This window comes from Typopeltis vanoorti, chromosome 24 (assembly GCF_054136105.1).
Source record: "Typopeltis vanoorti isolate ZY-2024b chromosome 24, IOZ_Tvanoo_1.0, whole genome shotgun sequence".
In the NCBI taxonomy this organism is placed as follows: domain Eukaryota; kingdom Metazoa; phylum Arthropoda; class Arachnida; order Uropygi; family Thelyphonidae; genus Typopeltis; species Typopeltis vanoorti.
The window spans coordinates 34,882,710-34,901,667 of NC_143572.1; the positions used below are offsets into that span (position 1 = coordinate 34,882,710).

The 18,958-nt window shown below is 35.6% G+C and overlaps 1 protein-coding gene across 3 annotated transcripts in view; it reads left to right on the plus strand.

The window, feature by feature from the left end:
* Nucleotides 1-18,958, plus strand: part of sky (GTPase-activating protein skywalker) — a 233,792-nt gene that overhangs the window by 131,981 nt on the left and 82,853 nt on the right. For all 3 annotated transcript variants that reach the window (XM_090413407.1, XM_090413410.1, XM_090413408.1), the window contains one exon: nt 5,562-5,741. In XM_090413407.1, the coding sequence (XP_090269533.1) occupies nt 5,562-5,741 (180 nt within the window). The remainder of the gene's footprint in view (nt 1-5,561; nt 5,742-18,958) is intronic.

An 18,958-nucleotide genomic window follows, 5' to 3' on the forward strand; every position in this document is an offset into this window, starting at 1 on the left:
TCATGAAAGTGGCAAGGTTTCATCCCAGAAATTCTGAATTTTCATTCACAAAGCAGACAAACCTGCCAAAGAACACACACAAATTAAGAGACATACTGGCCTCATAGTTTCTTTGATCGTATTTACAAACAAACCAACAAGGAAGACTGGTGAGTGATAGGGGGAGATAAAGTAGATTAAGAAAGAGAAAAACAGGGAGGATAAGGATATAGTTTTGTATGGCAATTCCATGATAGTGCTTAAGGAATATGTGATGAAATCATGATGCCCTGAGGATGAGAATAAAGAGAGGGAAAGAGATGACTAGATCTAGAAGGTGACAAGTGTGATATGTGAGTTGATGTTGAAAGGATTGTTAGCACAAATGAATAAGAAGAGTAAGGGTCAGGATTGTGAGTCTCCTACCACGGTATGATAGAGGCAGGCTGTGAAGAAGGGCTATGATTGTAAATGAATGAAGTCAAGTTGTGCAGGAGGAATGTTGTGTAATTAGTGGAATGAGTTTAATGGACAGAAGGACTTATATTAGGCAGATGGTTTGTGTTCAAATGGATTTGAGCTTTGTCAGAATTCAAAAGTGCAGAACTGAGAATGTAGAGTGTTGGGGGGGGGGGGTATGTAGTAGTTTTAGTGAGTGAAAGAGTGATCACATAATTCTGAATGTAGCTCCCAGGCTTTTAACTTTTGTCAGAGAACTTGCAGGATGAAGGGATATTGCAGTTTATATATACTAATGCCAGAAGTATAGAATAAGGGAGAGCAGGTTATGGATTGCTCCTAGGGAGCATTCCATAGACTGCTCTCCCTTATTCTATAATGATTAGCTTTAATAAGTAGTTGATAGTCAAAAGAGTCCATGATAGAAACATATGTTATTAAATGAGTTTTTAGAATTGACATCAAAGATTGTCAGGACATGTCAGGAAGTAGTGAACAAGGGTTTACTCCTGGAAAATGTTTAAGTGTTGTCAATGTTGTTAGCACCAGATTATTTGTTTAGAGCAGTGGTTGCAAACCTTTTTATGTGCATGTGCCAAAAGTTTACAAATTGAATTGCAGCACGTGCCAAAAATTTACAAATCAAGTTGCTGATGTGCCGGGCAGTTTTTAGTAGGGGAAAAATTAATAGAAAATTAATTAATTAATGATATTATATAATATTTTATAAATAATTATAATTTTATAAATAATATTTTATTTTATTTATAATATTTATATATACATTTATAATATTATTCAGTGTAAAATTGATTATTGTATTATTAAATTGATTTTAATGATGTTGGTTTGAAAAAAAAAAAAAAAAAAGAAAACGGTAGTGAGAAAAATATTTATGCATAGTAACTCACCATAGAAGTCAGCTGAGCAGGGGAAGCAACAGAAGGATGTCGAAACGCTTACCGTTTTACTCGAATATAACTTGCCCTCACATCCCTGATTTTACTTTATGAAAAAAGACATCAAAAAGTTTTGCATATTACCTTGCACACGAAAAATGTTTAAACATGTTCACGTTGAGGCGATAGTAACTCACTCCCTGCAGTAATAACATGCCCTCCCCAACATTCATTATACTGCAGATGCAAGAAAAACAAGTGTAGTTTTATTGTATCCATGAATAAGGTACAGAGACTTTTGCAGTCTGTGTAATATATTTCTCAACAAACAGTATGATTCATTAGTTAGAGCAGTTTTTATTCAAGCTGTCTCTAATTGCACTATTATTGTCCCCTCCCACAGAAACTATGCTGTAGACTCAAGTCTACAACTGTGTTTCAGTGCAAACATGTTTCATATAAAAACAGTATCTAACTAAAATCTATTGTCCAATTTTTTAATTACATGAAATAAGGGTTTGTTTTATTGCATTTGAAATTTTCGATGTCATTATGACAGATCACAAAGGCTTACTTCAAATAAATTTCTTCCACGAATTGAAACATGCCATATAATTACGGTGACCATACTTCCTTTATTTAAGAGGACAGTCTTTATTTCACTGCTCTGTCCTTTAGATTTATTTTATATTTTTTCTAAAATGGCCATTTTGTCCTTTATTTTGTGAAATTGAAATAGTAAATTGAATATTGATGTCAACATATTTAAAGATGCAATTCATAAATTTTACCAAACCTGTATTGATTATTTAAATAACTAGGACAGCTGTTTCGTGGAAATGGAAGTATTATTTGAATGGGTCCTACTACAAGAAATCCCTCTGCGAACTATTTGATGAAGTTTCGTGTATTAAAAGTTATGTCACCAGTGAAAAGATCGAAGAATGGTGACAAAATGACAAGTCCTGCCGACGTAGATGGGTTGAAAATTTTAAATATTTCGCAGATAAACGTGTGTTTTAAAAACATTTTAAAAATCGTTGAATTTTGCTTATGTCTCCTTGTAATGCCCCCCACTGAACAAGTATTTTCATTAGTGAACATTATGTGGACCACTGGAAAAAACCCAATTAAAAATCGAAACATTGAAAGCATGCATTTATACCAAATGGAACTTTGACATGAATTGTATACACTTTTATGAATTTTTAAAACACAAACCTCATTTATTAAAAAAAGTTCAGCCTTGTGAAAAGTATCAAAATTAAATTTTTTAAAGTAGTAATATGATTGTTTAAAATGCTATGTATATGCTTATATTTTATAATAAACATTATAAAGCTTTTTAGTTTTAGTGAAACAAATAAACGCAACCTGCTTTTTTTATTATGAAACAATTTATGATTTGTCCTTTATTTTCTCCAAAAAAATATGGTCACTATACATATAATGTGCATGGGAGTTTGCCTGCCAGCTCAAAAACAAACCTGCAGCAATAAAATTCAACCGAGGGTTGAAACTTTGTGTGAGTTGAGCCTGTCGGTAATGAGAAGTTCCATCGGAACGATAAACGACACCCTGTCGTGAATGTGTTAAAACTAAGAAATATGTAGTGAATGTTGTTATGACAGTTTCAGATGTTATGGAATTTGTTAAAGATAATTAGCATTTCAACTTAACAATTGTCGGTTGCCTTTGTCTTTCGGTCACGCAATCTTTTGTTAATACCGCACCAATCATATGCACGTCTTCATAGCTGCTCTCTTGTGTAAAACAAAATTTAACTTGTACGCATTGTAATAATTTAAAAAAAAAAGTTGAATTTATAAATGTATAAAAGGATATTACCTGTAAATCGTTGACGTGCCAGCAAAATTCTCGGATGTGCCATAGGTTCGCCATCTATGGCTTAGAGGGTTGTGAATGAGTGGAATCAATTGCCAGTGGTAGTTGTGAGTGATTAGTTGATCAAGTTCAAGGAGAGGTATGCTGGGTATTGTGTGAACATTGGTTAGAGTGAGCCTCCCACTAAGTATCTTTAACTTCATGGAGATGCCCAAGAAATAATAGTAATAATAATCTTCTGCTCAAATGCTCTAAACATGGCTGCTTGCATTACTGCATACAATCTTGTTCACAGGTGAATACAGGACTGCATTTCCCAGTTGTAAACTTGATGATAGAAGTGTGAAGGTGTTTTTTATGATATGGAATTGTAAGCTCTGGATAAACTGCACTTTTTGTAATTTAGTCTTTTCTGGATTAGTTCAAGTATAGCAACACGCCTCTATTAGTTAAAACTAATAGAGGCGTGTCTAATCAACACTAATCAACCCCCCCCCCTCATCTCCCATTTTATGAAAAATCTCTTCCATGTCAATTTGATAACAACCACTGACTAGCTTATATGTCTCCATATCCCCACTCTTCCTCCTATTCACGAGGTTTTGCAACTTTCATTCTCTCAATTTGTTCTCATACTCCACATTCCAAAGACCACTGACCACTTTTGTGAATCTTCTCTGGACGCTTTCCAACATATCCTCATCACCACCATGAAAACCTGGCAACCAAATCTGTGCACAATCAATATGAGGCATGATCAAGGCCTTATACAATGGCATCATAACTTCTTTATTTCTGTATGTCAGAGTCCTCTGCATCATTGCCATTATCCGATGTGATGCCTTCACAACTTGTGTAATGTGGCCCCTGAATTTCAGGTCCAGTCCATTACCACTCCTAGATCTCTCATTTCCTTTATTTTCTTTCAAGTTTCTCCACCAAGTGTATACTTTCATTCCATCATTGCTTACATATGTCAAAACCTTTCACTTTGCAACATTGTTGCTTTCTTGGATACTTTAGTTACAAGGCAAGCAGATAGTTCTCTCACATATTCAGTTTACTGTAAGCCCACAGATACAGGCAGATACCTACACACCACCATCCTGCCCAGAAACTTGGAATTTTCAAAACTTTAGCCACCAGGACAGAGTGAATTTTGTCCTCAGGCCCAGCACTTCACCTGGAACAATAGACTCTACTAATGTCATTCCAACAAAATAGATACAACAAAAAAAACTTTGCCAAACTCCTTAAAAAAAACAACAAATCTCCCCCTTCCCCCAGACCATACATACATATCTCTTTACCTTACATCCAAGGCACAACAGATAAACTTGACTCCCTCCTGAAATGACACAGAATCAGAAATATATACAAACCTCTAAACAAAAATTCTACCTGCCTAAGACAAATCAAAGATCGCTTAGATCAACTTTCTTTTTCAGGTGTCTACAGCATCTCCTGCCAGTGTGGAACTCAATATTTTGGACTGACAGAAGAAACTACTTTGGTTTGAAAAAAAAAGAACATAAAAGATACTTCCAGAATGGAGAGTCAAAAAGCAGAGTATCTTAACATGCATTAGAGAAAGACTACTTCATAAGATGGAAAAAAGCCAGGCTACTTTACAAATCTTTGATTTAAATTGGAGAGACCGTTCCTGGAAGTGGCACAAGTTCTGCAGAATCCTGTTAACTGTAACAGAACAGGTGATATGATTTTAAATAGCTTTTGGCACAATGCCCTCTCGACCTATCAGCATCTACAACAATAATCACCATGAATAGCGTCACTACCACCCTACATTCATGTGATTTCCCTTGTTATCCAGGTCATTTTAATTTGTGTCTTCACTTAGGGTGTAATGTTATATTACCTCTGATAATGCTAGCTGAAACTAGTGAAATGTTGGCTGTAAATAATTAATTTTAGATAGTAAATTATTTATTTGCATTCTAGTGTTTATGTAGCTATTTGTTCCAGTAACTTTGACATGAATATTAGCAACAGCTACTGAAATTTAAACATGTAAGTACAACTCTTTATGAAAAAGCTTCCAAGGAATGCTACTTAGTTCTTGTCTTCAAACTCTTTCACTTTTCTCAAATAATATATATATTTGGGTCTCAGATTAAATGGAAATCAGTTCCTATTTTGAATTCCCTATATACCTCTGGTATCTTGGGGAAAAATTCTTCAGATTGATTTTTTAAATTATTATTTTGGTGTACTGTTCTGTCATCATAGATAAAAAAAAAAAAAAAAAATCTTTCAGTAATTATTCACTTTAAGTACTGCAACTTTGCAAATTATGAAATTTATTTTATGTACGTGAAATAAATATTATTACTAAGATACTTATGCTTATAAAAATAGGTAGCATATGGAATTCGTGGGTTTAGCACCAAACTTGTCAGCCAGCAGTTACTGAAAGCCGAAATGGTACTCAAAAGCCAGATGAGTGCTCGTGAACGTGCAGGTTCCCTTGATAGAATTCCCAAATCAAATTCTGCCTTTCACTTACATTTGACTTCTTCAGCAATTACTGTGAAAGAGGTTTGTCATTTTTGTAATTTATTTTAATTTGTCTTAACTATTTTAAAAATGATTACATACCTGCTAACCACCCCAGTTTCTAATTATTATTATATAACACCCTCCATGGAGTTGGTAGACTCTTCATGGCAGGTTCATTCAACTGACAACATATTTATCATACTGCATCTTAAAATCCTTAACACTCCCTGTACTAATGACACATTCAGGTGGTGTGCTCCATTCACTCAGAATTCTCTATGTAAAAATCTACTTCTCATACCCCTCTTCACCATGCTCTTACATAACTTCCAAGGATGACGACTGGTTCTTCCCCACTCACGTTCTACTCTTTTTATAATCCCCTCTGGATTAATCCAATAAAATCTTTTCACTAACTGAAACACATTTGTTCAACCTCTCTCCATAGCTAGCATTTAAGAGTCCTGATATTGTCTTACTCACTCAGTCCAGAAACGTATTTCTTTTTCAATGTGATATGGAAACACATCACATTGAAAACTATGTGAGCACAATACTCCAATTGTGATCTGACTAGTGTTTTATACAGTGGTACAACCACCTCCTTATCCCAACATGTTAAGAGTACTCCTTATCATAGTGGCACTATGATGTGCAGTCTGTACAATACTTGCATTCTAAACTTGTCTACTGTCAACCATCATTCTCAAATCTCATCCATGTCCTGCAGTACAGCACCATCAGTATTGTACACTGCTTTACATTTCTGCACTCCAAAATGCAACACCTTGCACTTATTAATATTAAAACTACAATCCCACTCTTTTATCCAAGTCAAAAGTCTATTCAAATCTTCCTGAAGATGTGAATAGACTTTATCCTTCAGAAATCTCCCCAACTTGCATTATCAGCAAACATCTGAAGATCCCCAGTCAGTCCACATGATATATCATTTACAAACAAGTGAAACAGCAGGGACCCAAGAACAGAGCTGTGGGGTTCACCACTGGTTATCATCCTTTTCTAAGACACTGCTCCATCGTACACAACTTGCTGGTATCATTCAGAAAGCCCATCACCAATCCATCTAACCAGTATACTATCTATTCCCATCATCTGCAGCTTGTACACCAAATTATCATGTGGAAATCTATCAAACACTTTTGAAAAGTCCACGAATATCAATGTAAATGAATTTCCCTTATCCAGCACACTCATCACCTTATCATAAAATGCAAGTAAATTGCTAAAATAAGACCTACCCTTTACAGATCCATCATGACCATCACAAAAAATACCATGTCCATCAACTCAATCTTGTGTTTTATTTCTAACCAATCTTTCCGATACCTTGACTACAACTGCATTTATAAGACTGGTCTATACAGGTAACCCTCATATAATGCAGATGTTAGGTTCCATAGAAATGCCGCATTATATAAATTGCATTATATGAGACTCAGATCATATAGAAAAAGAAGGGTTATGTTCCAAAATCATTGTTTTTGTTATTTTTTAATTATATAAACAAAATGACGTAATCCAACAAAAATATGTTTTTATTTAATTCAAATAAAAAATACATAAAATTATAAAAATTACAAATTGTATGTAAACTTCATTGCACTTAATGCATAAATGTTTAAGGAAAAAAAAAAATAATAAAGTGCATATTTTAATCATCATCATCACTGTCTTCAAAAATAACATTTCGTGGATGTTCTTTATTTACGAGTGACCAGACCTCATCATCACTTGAAATCTCTTGAACATCATTTCTAGAATTCTCATTGCATACTTCGGCTGGTTTAGTTATCAAGAAGTCAGTAATAAGACCTTGCTTACCAATATGCTGCAAATTTTTATTAAGTTCATAACATGGAGCTGAACAAATATCCAGTTGTCTCGTGAATTTTCCAGAGTGCTCCATTGAGGAATCATTATCCGTAAAATAACTTCCTAACTTTCTTGCCAAATCCAATCCTTCTGCTAATTTCTTTAAACTGAATTTTTTAACGGATTAATCGCAATCAGAATCTTCAGCAGAACTTTCCCTGCCATTTGGTCTGACATCATTTATTAATTGTACCAATTCCTCCTCATTTAAATCTGTTTTCGCATCAATTAATTCACTAATTTCATTTTCAACCATATCGCAAAAGCCCTCTCCACCAAAAATATGTGTGATGTTTATTATATGACTTAGCTCGGCATCTACCAGAGGTACGAAATTTTGTTGCAGAACAGCTTCAGGCCATATATTTTTTCCAGCAAGCATTCAGTGTAGAGGGTTGAAATTCCTTAATAGACAGAGAAATAATTCACACAATTCAATATTGAAAACTCTTTCCACGCTTGAGGCAGTGTCATGCTTGGATTAGATTCCATTTTTCATCATCATCGTCATCAAATTCCTGCCATGTACCTTCAAGGGTTGTACAGGATATAATAGTACTACATGAAAAATTTACATTATTACTAACTTCCTATCTACAATTTTCTTCCAAATCAGTCTGTTAAATGTCAAGACTCCAACATTACCAGATCTTATATTTCTATCATCTAAGGCACTTTGTACCGTATCAATCCACCTATATCTTGGTCTTTCTCTGGGTCGTTTTGCTGCCAACCTGGCAGAGAACACGTGTTTTGCTAATCTTTCCTCTCCCATTCTGTTTAAGTGACCATACCCACCTGAGATTAGCTCTGCTAATGCATTCCTGGATCCTGACAATGTCAAGTTCTTTCCTAATATCCTCATTTTTAATATGATAATTGCCATTGATGCCATCTGTTTGTGCCCCTAATCTTTCTCAGGACTCTCATATCTGCAGTTTCTAGTCTTTGGTCAAGTGTTTTACTTCTGACCCAGCTCTCAGATCCATAAGTCAAAACTGGTTTGAACACTGTTTGAACATTGTATACAGCTAATTTAGTGTTCTGACTAATTTCTCTCTTATTCCATATGAATTTATTCGACTGACATCCTACCATACCAACTTTGTTGATTCTGTTGTCTATTTCCATATTTAGTTTACCATCATCACTAAAAATCGTGCCTAAGTAGCTGAAATGTGTTACTTATTCCACAGGTTCTCCATTCACAACCCAGTTGACATTTTCAATGATTCTGCCTATTTTCATTGTCTTTATCTTTTTAATGCTGACCTTCATACCATATCTATTACATCAGTTATTCACTTTAGTCAGGGAATCTTGCAGATGTGTAGCAGATTTATTTAACATTATTTATTTAATTAATTAATTTATTTAAGTATAACATCGTTCACATAAAGCAAAGAGCTGAGATTAACATCTCCAATTTTGATATCCGGTTTAATACCACTTCATAATGTGATCCATATAGATAATGGATAACAGGGGGGAGAAAACATACATTCTTGTCTGAAAGCAGATTTTACATTAAACTACCTTTCATGGTACAACATGAAATTCTGTCATGTGTTGTACCATCATTTTTTATTTTGGTTTAAGCCAATAAAGAATAAAATTTGGTCGGTAAATCCCAAATTGTCAACCCATCTTCATTCGTTCAGGTAGATACCTAACGGGGCACCAGGAGAAGGTGAGGACTGGACATTAGGTCAGAAGCCCTGATTGGTTCTCTGCAATTATGGGAAAAGGATCAAGAGGCAAAAAATGAAGGACATGGCTTGAAGGTGTGTTACTTATTCCACAGGTTCTCCATTCACAACCCAGTTGACATTTTCAATGATTCTGCCTATTTTCATTGTCTTTATCTTTTTAATGCTGACCTTCATACCATATCTATTACATCCGTTATTCACTTTAGTCAGGGAATCTTGCAGATGTGTAGCAGATTTATTTAACATTATTTAGAACATTATTTAACATTATTCAGAAACAAAAAGGAAAGCCACCAACAGAGAGAACTGGAAGGACATGGTGCTGCACCCTCTCACTGAGGAAGCCATATGAAGAAGAATACTGTACCAAAGCACAAGTAAACAAAGTTTTCATATAAAGTATCTTTATAACTAGGCTAGTTGTATATAGAAGCTATTGACTATACATCATTTGCCTTGGTACAGTTATCCCTTGCTTAAATTGGTTTTGCTTAACGTGGGATTTGATTAATTTGATTGCGACAATCCCTTTATATATGCACAAGAGTTTTGATTAACGCATCTTTAAATTTATCATGCAAAAACATGCAAGCCTCATAACAATCTAAGTGCTATAATGGTTGAATTGGAAGATCTGTTGATTATTTGGCTGGAAGACTGCAGTCAAAAGAGAATTCCAATCAATGCCTATACTATCACGGCCAATGCTCTAAGCCCCTTTTCAAGACTTAAAGAGACTAAATATAAAGACAACAATTAAAAATTCACAGCTAGTTAAGGCTGGCTTGAATTTTTTTAAATCTAGGGCTGGACTAAACAATGTGAAAATACCAGGTGAAGCTGCAAGTCCCGATGAAGATGCTGTATCTACATTTGATTTTGTCAGCTAGTAATTCCAAAGAGACTTTGGAATTACTAGCTGACATCTTCCCACAAGATATTATAAAACTATTTGATTTCGTAATGCACTCTGAATATTTCTTATGTCAAAATAAATTTTACAACCAAGTGGAAGGAACAGCCATGGGAAGTCCACTCTCTCCTGCTCTTGCAAACTTTTATTTAGAACATCTAGAAAAAGTCCTGTTCTCATCTATATTCCCTCAACCATCCTTTTGGGTTAGATATATAGATGACATCTTTGATATATGGCCTCACGACAGAGACTCCTTACCTTCCTTTTTAAGCAGTATCAATTTGTTACATCCTCGTATAAAGTTTACCATGGAAATTGAAAAAGACAAGTTATCCTTTTTAGATGTCCTTCTCATCCGTTCACCTTCTGGTATTCTTACAACAACAGTTTACAGAAAATCAACTTTCACAGGTCGTTATATTCTCAAAGAATCTGCTCATCACCCTTGTCAAAAAACAGGAGTCACAAAATGTTTAATCCGACGAGCAAAAACTAACTGTTCAACTTCTCATTTATTACAGAAGGAACTTTCAACTATCAAACATCACGTGAAACTAAATGGCTTCTCCGAAAAGAGTACATAACATCTTTTCGATTCTTACAGAACAACCAAGATTTAATACGTCGAGTTCCAATTCCTTACATTTCTGGGATTTCAGAACCAATTTCGAGAATTCTAAAGAAATATGATCTAACAGCCATTTATACACCTATTAAAAAATTATCCACCCAGTTTCCTTCATCTAAAGATAAATGCTCAACCTTGTCTCTACCTGGTGTGTATCAAGTTCCTTGTAATTGTAATCTTTCTTACTTTGGACAAACTGGACGTTCCATAGAAAAAAGAATTCAATAGCATCAGTCATCAATTCAACGCAACAAACCTGAGAAATCTGGATTAGCTCAGCATGGATTAGAAACAAACCATAACATCCTTTGGTCCAAGACTCTCCTCCTACACAGATGTCGCTACAAATTTGAACGTTTATTTAAAGAAAGTGTAGAGGCCTTACTTCAACGTCCTAACTTGAATCGTAATGACTGTATATCTATATCAAAAATTTGGAAAAGTTTAATCAGGATAACACATTAATTTTTTTTTAAATTTTTTTTTTTTATCAATATAATGTTATTTAAGATCATTATATGAATTTCTGAATTAATATCTTTAATTATGTTTTTTACAAAATGTTTACTCTTCTAATACTTAGCAATATGACATCACGCAGCGCATTCTATGTATGAATGATCAATTGTTCGTATTCCACTTTGTTTTTTAAAACTATTCCTATGTAGCCACTGAAGATGGTCTGTAATATTCAGACCGAAATATTTGGCAAATTAAACATTATTCTTGTGCTAACGTGTATATATATTTCTAACTTATATACATTTTCTGCTGAGCTGCAGAAAATTATCGAAGAAAATTATTACAATTACTACCAAATTTTCAATGTAGATGAAACTGGCCTCTATTGAAAAAAAATGCCATCTAGAACTTTTATATCAAAAAAAGAAGCAGCACAGCCTGGCTATAAAGTATCAAAAGATCACTTAACTGTTATGCTTGGAGGGAATGGTAATGGAGATTTTAAATTGAAGTCGCTGCTTGTCTCTATTGAACTCAGAACCCAAGGGCTTTAAAAGGATGTAACAAGAACTCTTTACCTGTAATTTGGTGGGCGAATCAGAAGGCTTGGGTTACCCAAAGCCTATTTGAAGATTGGTTTAAGTCTTATTTTTGTCTGGCAGTTGAAGCTTATTACAAGAGAAATAACTTAGCTTTCAAAGCTCTTTTGCTTTTAGATAATGCACCTGGTCATCCAAATTCTCTTAATGATCTGTGTGAGAAAGTGAAAGTTTTATTTTTTCCACCAAATACGACATCATTGCTACAACCCATGGACATTGCAATTTCAAAGCCTATTTTCTTATAAAGACATACTAAAAGGCAGTAGAAACAACAACAGGAGAAAATGCGATTGCATTCCAAGAATTTTGGAAAAATTTTAACATTAAACAAACACGCAATTGAAAACATTCATGACTTGTGAGAGCAAGTGTCTTCTTGCTGCATGAGGGCTGTTTGGAAAAACCTTTTGCCAGAATGCATTAATGACTTAGGTGGTTTCAAAATCCTGTGAACAATGTTGTTGAAGAAATCATTGCAGTTGGTGAGGACCTTGGTTTTGATGGTGTTGATGCAGAAGATGTTAAAGAATTACTGGATTCAAATTCAAAAGATTTCAGTGACAACGATCTTCTTGAAATTGAACAACAACGTGTATATAAAGACACTGAGCAAATTGAATGTGAAGATGAGGTTCCAGAAGAGATAACAATCAAAGAACTGGATGGAATATTTCATTAGAATCGCTTAAGGCAGCAAGTAATGGATATGGATCCAGATGTTAATCGAAGAATGCTTGTTTGCCGAGGTCTAGAGAGTCATTTTGCTGGTTATCATAGAATTTATGGTGATAAGAAAAAAAAAAAAAAAAAAACTATTCAAACAACTCTTTATAACTTTTTTGATAAAAAAATTGCAGCAACTAATGTAGGTACAAGCATTTATTAAACATTTATTTTGCATTCATTTTTTATCTTTCCTAAAAGAGTACCATATAAAATGAATTATTAATACAGTAATCAATCTTTGGACGAATTGTAATTTTTACCATTGATTATTATATTTGATTAACGCAATTTTGATATATGCGGTAACATCGAGGGATTAATTTATCATGTTAATCGTGGGATATCTGTATATATATATAAGCTTGGTTGTGAAGATATTTCATGCACAGACATTGTTTGCTTACACTTGAATGTAGGATTAAAATAAGAATATAATATATGGGAATTGGGTTTGAGGCTATTTGGTGGAAAGACATGCTGTTTTAATAATTGGAAATATTGTAGTTTTTAAAAGCATTAAGAATGGCGTTAGAAACTCGCCATAACAGAGAAGTGTCTAAAGCCCAAGTTAAAGTAGTTACGACTGAGGGGAACCTTTGTTCTGATGAACAGAAATGTTGCAGCAGTGATGATGATAATATAACTGAGGTTAATCTGACATTAGAAATATCCCAATTAAAAGAAAGGAAAAAAGTGGAAAAACATTTCACAAAACTTAGGATAACAAAAATTATCAGAGCAAGAAGAAGCAGGAAAGCACTGAACTTTAGAACTATAGTTCTAGATGATGATGATGATATGAGCAAGCTAAGAACACTTAACAATGGACTCCCACAAGGGTCAGTTCTGGCCCTCTTCTTTTCAATTTGTATATTTCTGACATTCCAAGGACAACATCTAGAAAATGCACATATGCTGATGATGGTGGCAAAACAATAACTGAGACATGTTCTAATGCTGTGATCAAATGTAACACTTTGAGCTTGAGTCACATCTCCCACTAGCTACTTGAGACATTGGTCATGTTTGTTCATGTAATGGTATGGTAATTCAGTTATAAAATTTGCACTTGCCAATGGAGTTGCTACTTTTATCTTCCTGGGGGGGGTGGAATTAAAGATGTAACAAATGTAATAGAAAAACAGAAAAGTAAGTAAAAGAGATGGTAGTTCTTGTTTTAACTAATGATTTAAGTAGCAACAAATATAGTATGATATGATAGGGCTGTTTCAAGATGCAAGAAAGAAAGTGAGAGAGTGAAATTTTAAGTTTGCTGCTGAGATATCCTAGTATCGGGTTAAGAAGGAGGGCTATGATAATAAATGATTCAATGCAAAGGCTCTGTAGAAGAAATGGATGTGAGTTTTTAGATGTCTGGAGTATGTTTGATGGCAGAAAAGACTTGTATATGAGGGATGGCCTACACTTGAATGGATTTGGCATCAGGAGCCTGGAAAAATTACTTATTGGGATGAGACCTAATGCAGAGAGTCAGGGAAAACTGGATCATATTGGGAGGAATGGCAAGAATGTGCACAAAAGTTCAGTTATAGTATGCAAATATGAAATTAAAGATATGTATGGTATTGAATATGGTTATACATCTGGCAAAGGGGTGGAAATGTATGCTTTCAATGTACCTTTCAGTGTGTATGGGGGGAGGAAAAGTGAAAGTAGTACAACAAGGCCAAGAAGATCGCATATCTAAGTATAAGAAAAGGCCTTAAAAATTTCGAAAAATGCCTTAAAACTGGTGCAGTCTTTATAGACTTGACGGCTGCATATGACATCGTATGGAGGAACAGCATGATCTACAAGCTCCTTAAAATACTGAAATGTAAAAAATGACTCATCTGATCAAAACTATTCTACCTAATAGAACTATACAGGTAGTTCTAGATGATGATATGAGCAAGCTAATAACACTTAACAATGGACTCTGCCAGGGGTCAGTTCTGCCCTCCCCCTCTTCTTTTCAGTTTGTATATTTCTGACATTCCAAGGACAACGTCTAGAAAATTTGCATGTGCTGATGATTTATGCATCACATTCCAACACCAGAACTTCTGTACTATAGAGCACATACTAACTAGTGACCTAGAGGAGCTAAACCACTTCTTTGAGAAGTGGCATCTTATTCCAAGCACTACCAAGACTGAAACGTGCTGTTTCCATTTGAACAATAGCATGGCACGAGACATCTTAAGAGTGCCACTAAATGGGAACATACTACTGCACAATTTTAATCCAAAGTATCTGGGCAGAACCCTCTCCTTTAATAGACATCTCTCCAATATTGCTGCCAAACTCAGAACTAGAAATAACATACTGCATAAACTTGCCGGAACAACCTGGGGGGGGGGGGACTTTTGCTCCCACATTAAGGACATCTGCTCTGGGCCTCGTCTACTCAACTGCTGAATACTGCTCAACTGTCTGGCTGAACAGTGCACTCATTAAATTAATTGATACTGTGTTGAATCAGACAATGCGTATCATTTCTGGAACAATAAAGACTACTCCATCATATTGGCTACCAGTCCTGAGCCACATACAACTGCCACAACTACGATGCCAAGACAAGCTGATTTGTGAATATAACAAAATTTGCCAGAACCCACTGCTTCCTATACAATCTGATATTGACAGCTTTACATCGCAGAAGCTTAAGTCAAGACACCTACCTATTATAACGACACAACTTGTCACTGAAGACTATGATCCAACAGTAGCATGGCAGATGGAATGGACCTCCAAAGCCCCGGTAATTTGGTAGACGGAATGGACCTCCAAAGCCCCGGTAATCTGGCAGACTGTCTTTAACCCAAACAGCCCTCCATCAGTGTCCGACCTACCTCGAAAAATATGGACTTCCTTAAATAGGGTTCGCACCAACCATGGTATGTGTGGAGCTTCCTTATTTACTTGAGAAATAAGACCAAACTCATCTTGTGACTATGGTGAGGATAACCAAACTATACAACATATCACATTTGACTGTCCTTACAGAGCTTTTCATGGGACTAGTATCTGACATCAGTTTTCACTGATGCTGTTGACTGGTTGTCGAACTTAGACATTCAATTTTAATTTTATGCTTATTTGTATATTTTTATATGTATATATGACTACAGTGTCACTTCACACTATTGTATTCTTTTATGCATTTTTGTCTTGTATGTGGTTTTTTTTTTTTTTGTGTGTGTGGTAGCATATGCATGTATTCTTCTTAGCCAAATGCTAAAAAAAAAAAAAAAGAAAGAAAGAAAAGGCCTGATGATAATTTCAATCTCTACAAAAAGTGTTTGTAGAGAGCTCCTGAACAGATAAGTATTATTTTAAGTAATAATTGGTAAATTTGTTTGAATCTTACGTAGTATTATTTACTTTTCGTATCTTAGCATGTCTATGTGATTTTTGTGTGTGTTCTGAGTTATTTCAATTAGTAATTTGATAGGTACGATTATTAGCGTGCACATGGCGCCGATAAGAAGGAATACAATGGCGTCCAGATTGCCATCTTTGTCTAAAAATGTTTAAAGTGTGTTTCAGGTCATGAGAGTGATATCATTGTTGAAAATGAGAATGTAGAAAATAGTGATATTTGCAAAGTAGTACCAGATAGCTGTGAGAGTGGCGTTGAAAGTGAGAATGAAGGCAAAATACAGAACAGATGAATGAATTAACGGATAATAAAAATGATGAGACAGATGCAATGAGTGAGATCATACAGTTACGCGGAGCGATACATAGGACAAATCGGCAGCTGGAGCGTTGGCAAAAATGTTTACTGAGAATACCAACTAATAAATGGTAAAAGTATGATAAGAAAAATAAAAGTATGATAGTGAGTGTAAACAAAATGAAAGAGCTAGTGTTGTACGGAGATTCTTTAGTAAGAGGTGTGATAGATGAGAGTTTGACAAAATCGTACCAACCTGGTGCGAACGTTTATGATGTAAGAGAGTCAATTAGAATGCAAAAGCAGAGGGTGAAAGAACTGATAGTAGTAGCAGGAATGAATGATTTGAAAGGAGACAAAATGGCTATGAGAGAGGAATTACTTGAGGTAGCAAAAGAGAAGAGTGAGAGAGTCAGGATGGTTAGTCTGTTGCTGCAGTATGACAGTGAAGAGTATAGAAGGAGGGCCAAAATTGCTAATGACTTTATGTGTGGCTTATGCAGGAGGAGTGGTGTGGAATTTGTGGATGTCTGGAGTGAGTTTGATGGGCGAAAGGATTTATATAAGACAGGTGGTTTACATTTGAATGGATTTGGTGTACGGAGACTTGAAAAGGTGTTGTTGAATGAAGTGGAAGTGTGCAGAATCAGGGAAACTAGAGTTATTAAGGGGAGTGCGGAGTAGATATGCAGACTTTAGGGAGACAGTTGAGTTGTATGAATGTGTGTAATATGCCCGAGCAAGTACGAAGGACAACAAATCAGAATGGGATAGTTAGTATACGGCATCAAAATAGAGATGGGACAAATGTGCTTCTGCAATTTAAAGTATTAGGAACAAGAAGGAAGAAATTTTGGCCTTGGTTGGCACTTCCAGGCCACAAGTTATTGGCATTAGTGAAACATGGCTGACAGAAGATGATATAGCTAGTGGGATTGAATGTGAGGGGTATTGTATGTTCAGGAGTGACAGGGAGAATAAAATGGGGGGAGGAGTGTTATTGATGATAGCTGATGAGCTGCAGCCAAGGAGAATAGAAGTGGAACTGCAGGATAGAGAAAAAAGCACATTTGAGGCTATTTGGTGTGAGATTGAGACTAGAAGAACAAAATATACAGTTGGGTGCTGCTATTCCATCTATTCCACCAGGTGATGGAATAGATGGTGGAGATAGTATGCATAAGCAAATAGAATAAATGAGTGGAAGGAGAGTAATTATTATGGGAGATTTGAATTATGGTAACGTTGATTGTAAGGAGGAGAGGACACATGGGAGGAAGGAATTGACTTTTATGCGGTCATTAAGGGATAACTATCTGCGACAGCATGTAATGAAAAATACTAGGGGTCAGAGAGTGCTTGACCTAATAATTGCATCTGAGAATTTGGCTGTAATGAATATGACCACGTTGCCACCAATTGGTGAGAGTGATCATAGGGTCTTCACTTGGGAGGTGGCTAAAGGTGTGGAATTTACAATTAAGACAGGGTACATGTGGAATTATCGGGCTGGTAAGTATGACAAGCTTAGGAGTTCGATTGGTTCAGTGCCATGGCATGTAAAACTTCAAGGGCTGGATGTTGATAGTGCATGGGAGGTGGTTAAGAAGTGTTTGCAGGAGGCAATGGCTGACTGTATACCTAGAGTCCGAATAATAAATCAAGTAGGGGTTAAATGGATGAATAACACCATTAAGCTTGAGCTGCAAAAAAAAGAAACAACTTTGGAGGGAATTTAAAGAGAAAGGGGACCTGCAGGCCCATGAACAGTATAAAGCACAGGCCAGAAGGGTAACGAGTGTGGTAAGAAAAGCAAAAGCGGATTATGAAAGAACATTAGCCATGCAGGCTAAAGAGAATCCCAAACAGTTTTTTCAATATGTTGCAAGTAAAAGAAAAAATGTATATGGCAGAGTGATTTTAAAGAATGCCGATGGTAGGGAGGTAACCGAATCAGTTGATATAGTGGAATTACTGAGCGAGCACTTTGCAAGAGTATATCATCCAGGGTGACATTGCAGGAATGAATGAACCAATAGCTTATATTGGAATTGTGGTGAATAGTCTATTACAAAACCTCAATGTCAATACATCTGTGGGATTGGATGGTATACTAGCTCTTGTCGTACGTGAAGCGGCTAAGGAATTGTCAGTGCCCTTGACCATTTCGTTTAATTTGAGTCTCGGGTCTGGGTTAGTCCCGAAGTGGTGGAAAGAGAGGAAAATAGTTCCACTGCATAAAGGAGGTTCCAAGACTGCTGTTGTAAATTACTGACCAAACAGCATATCAGGAATCGTTGTCAAGGTCTTGGAGAAAATAGTTAAGAGGAAAATACAGGATTGGATAGATGAAAATGGGATACTGTGGGGGGGGGACAGCATGGTTTTGTGAAGGGTAGATCATGCCTCAGTAACTTGCTCACATTTTATAACACAGTGACGGCTGAACTGGATAAGGGTAATGGGTTTACAGTGATTCTACTGGACCTTGCTAAGGCCTTTGACAGGATACCACATGGAATTCTAATCAGTAAACTGCAGCATATGGGATGGATATAGGGTTAGTGAGATGGATAGGAGGGTGGTTGATGGTGAGATATCAGAGAGTGGTTTATTCAGGAGTAGAGTCCAA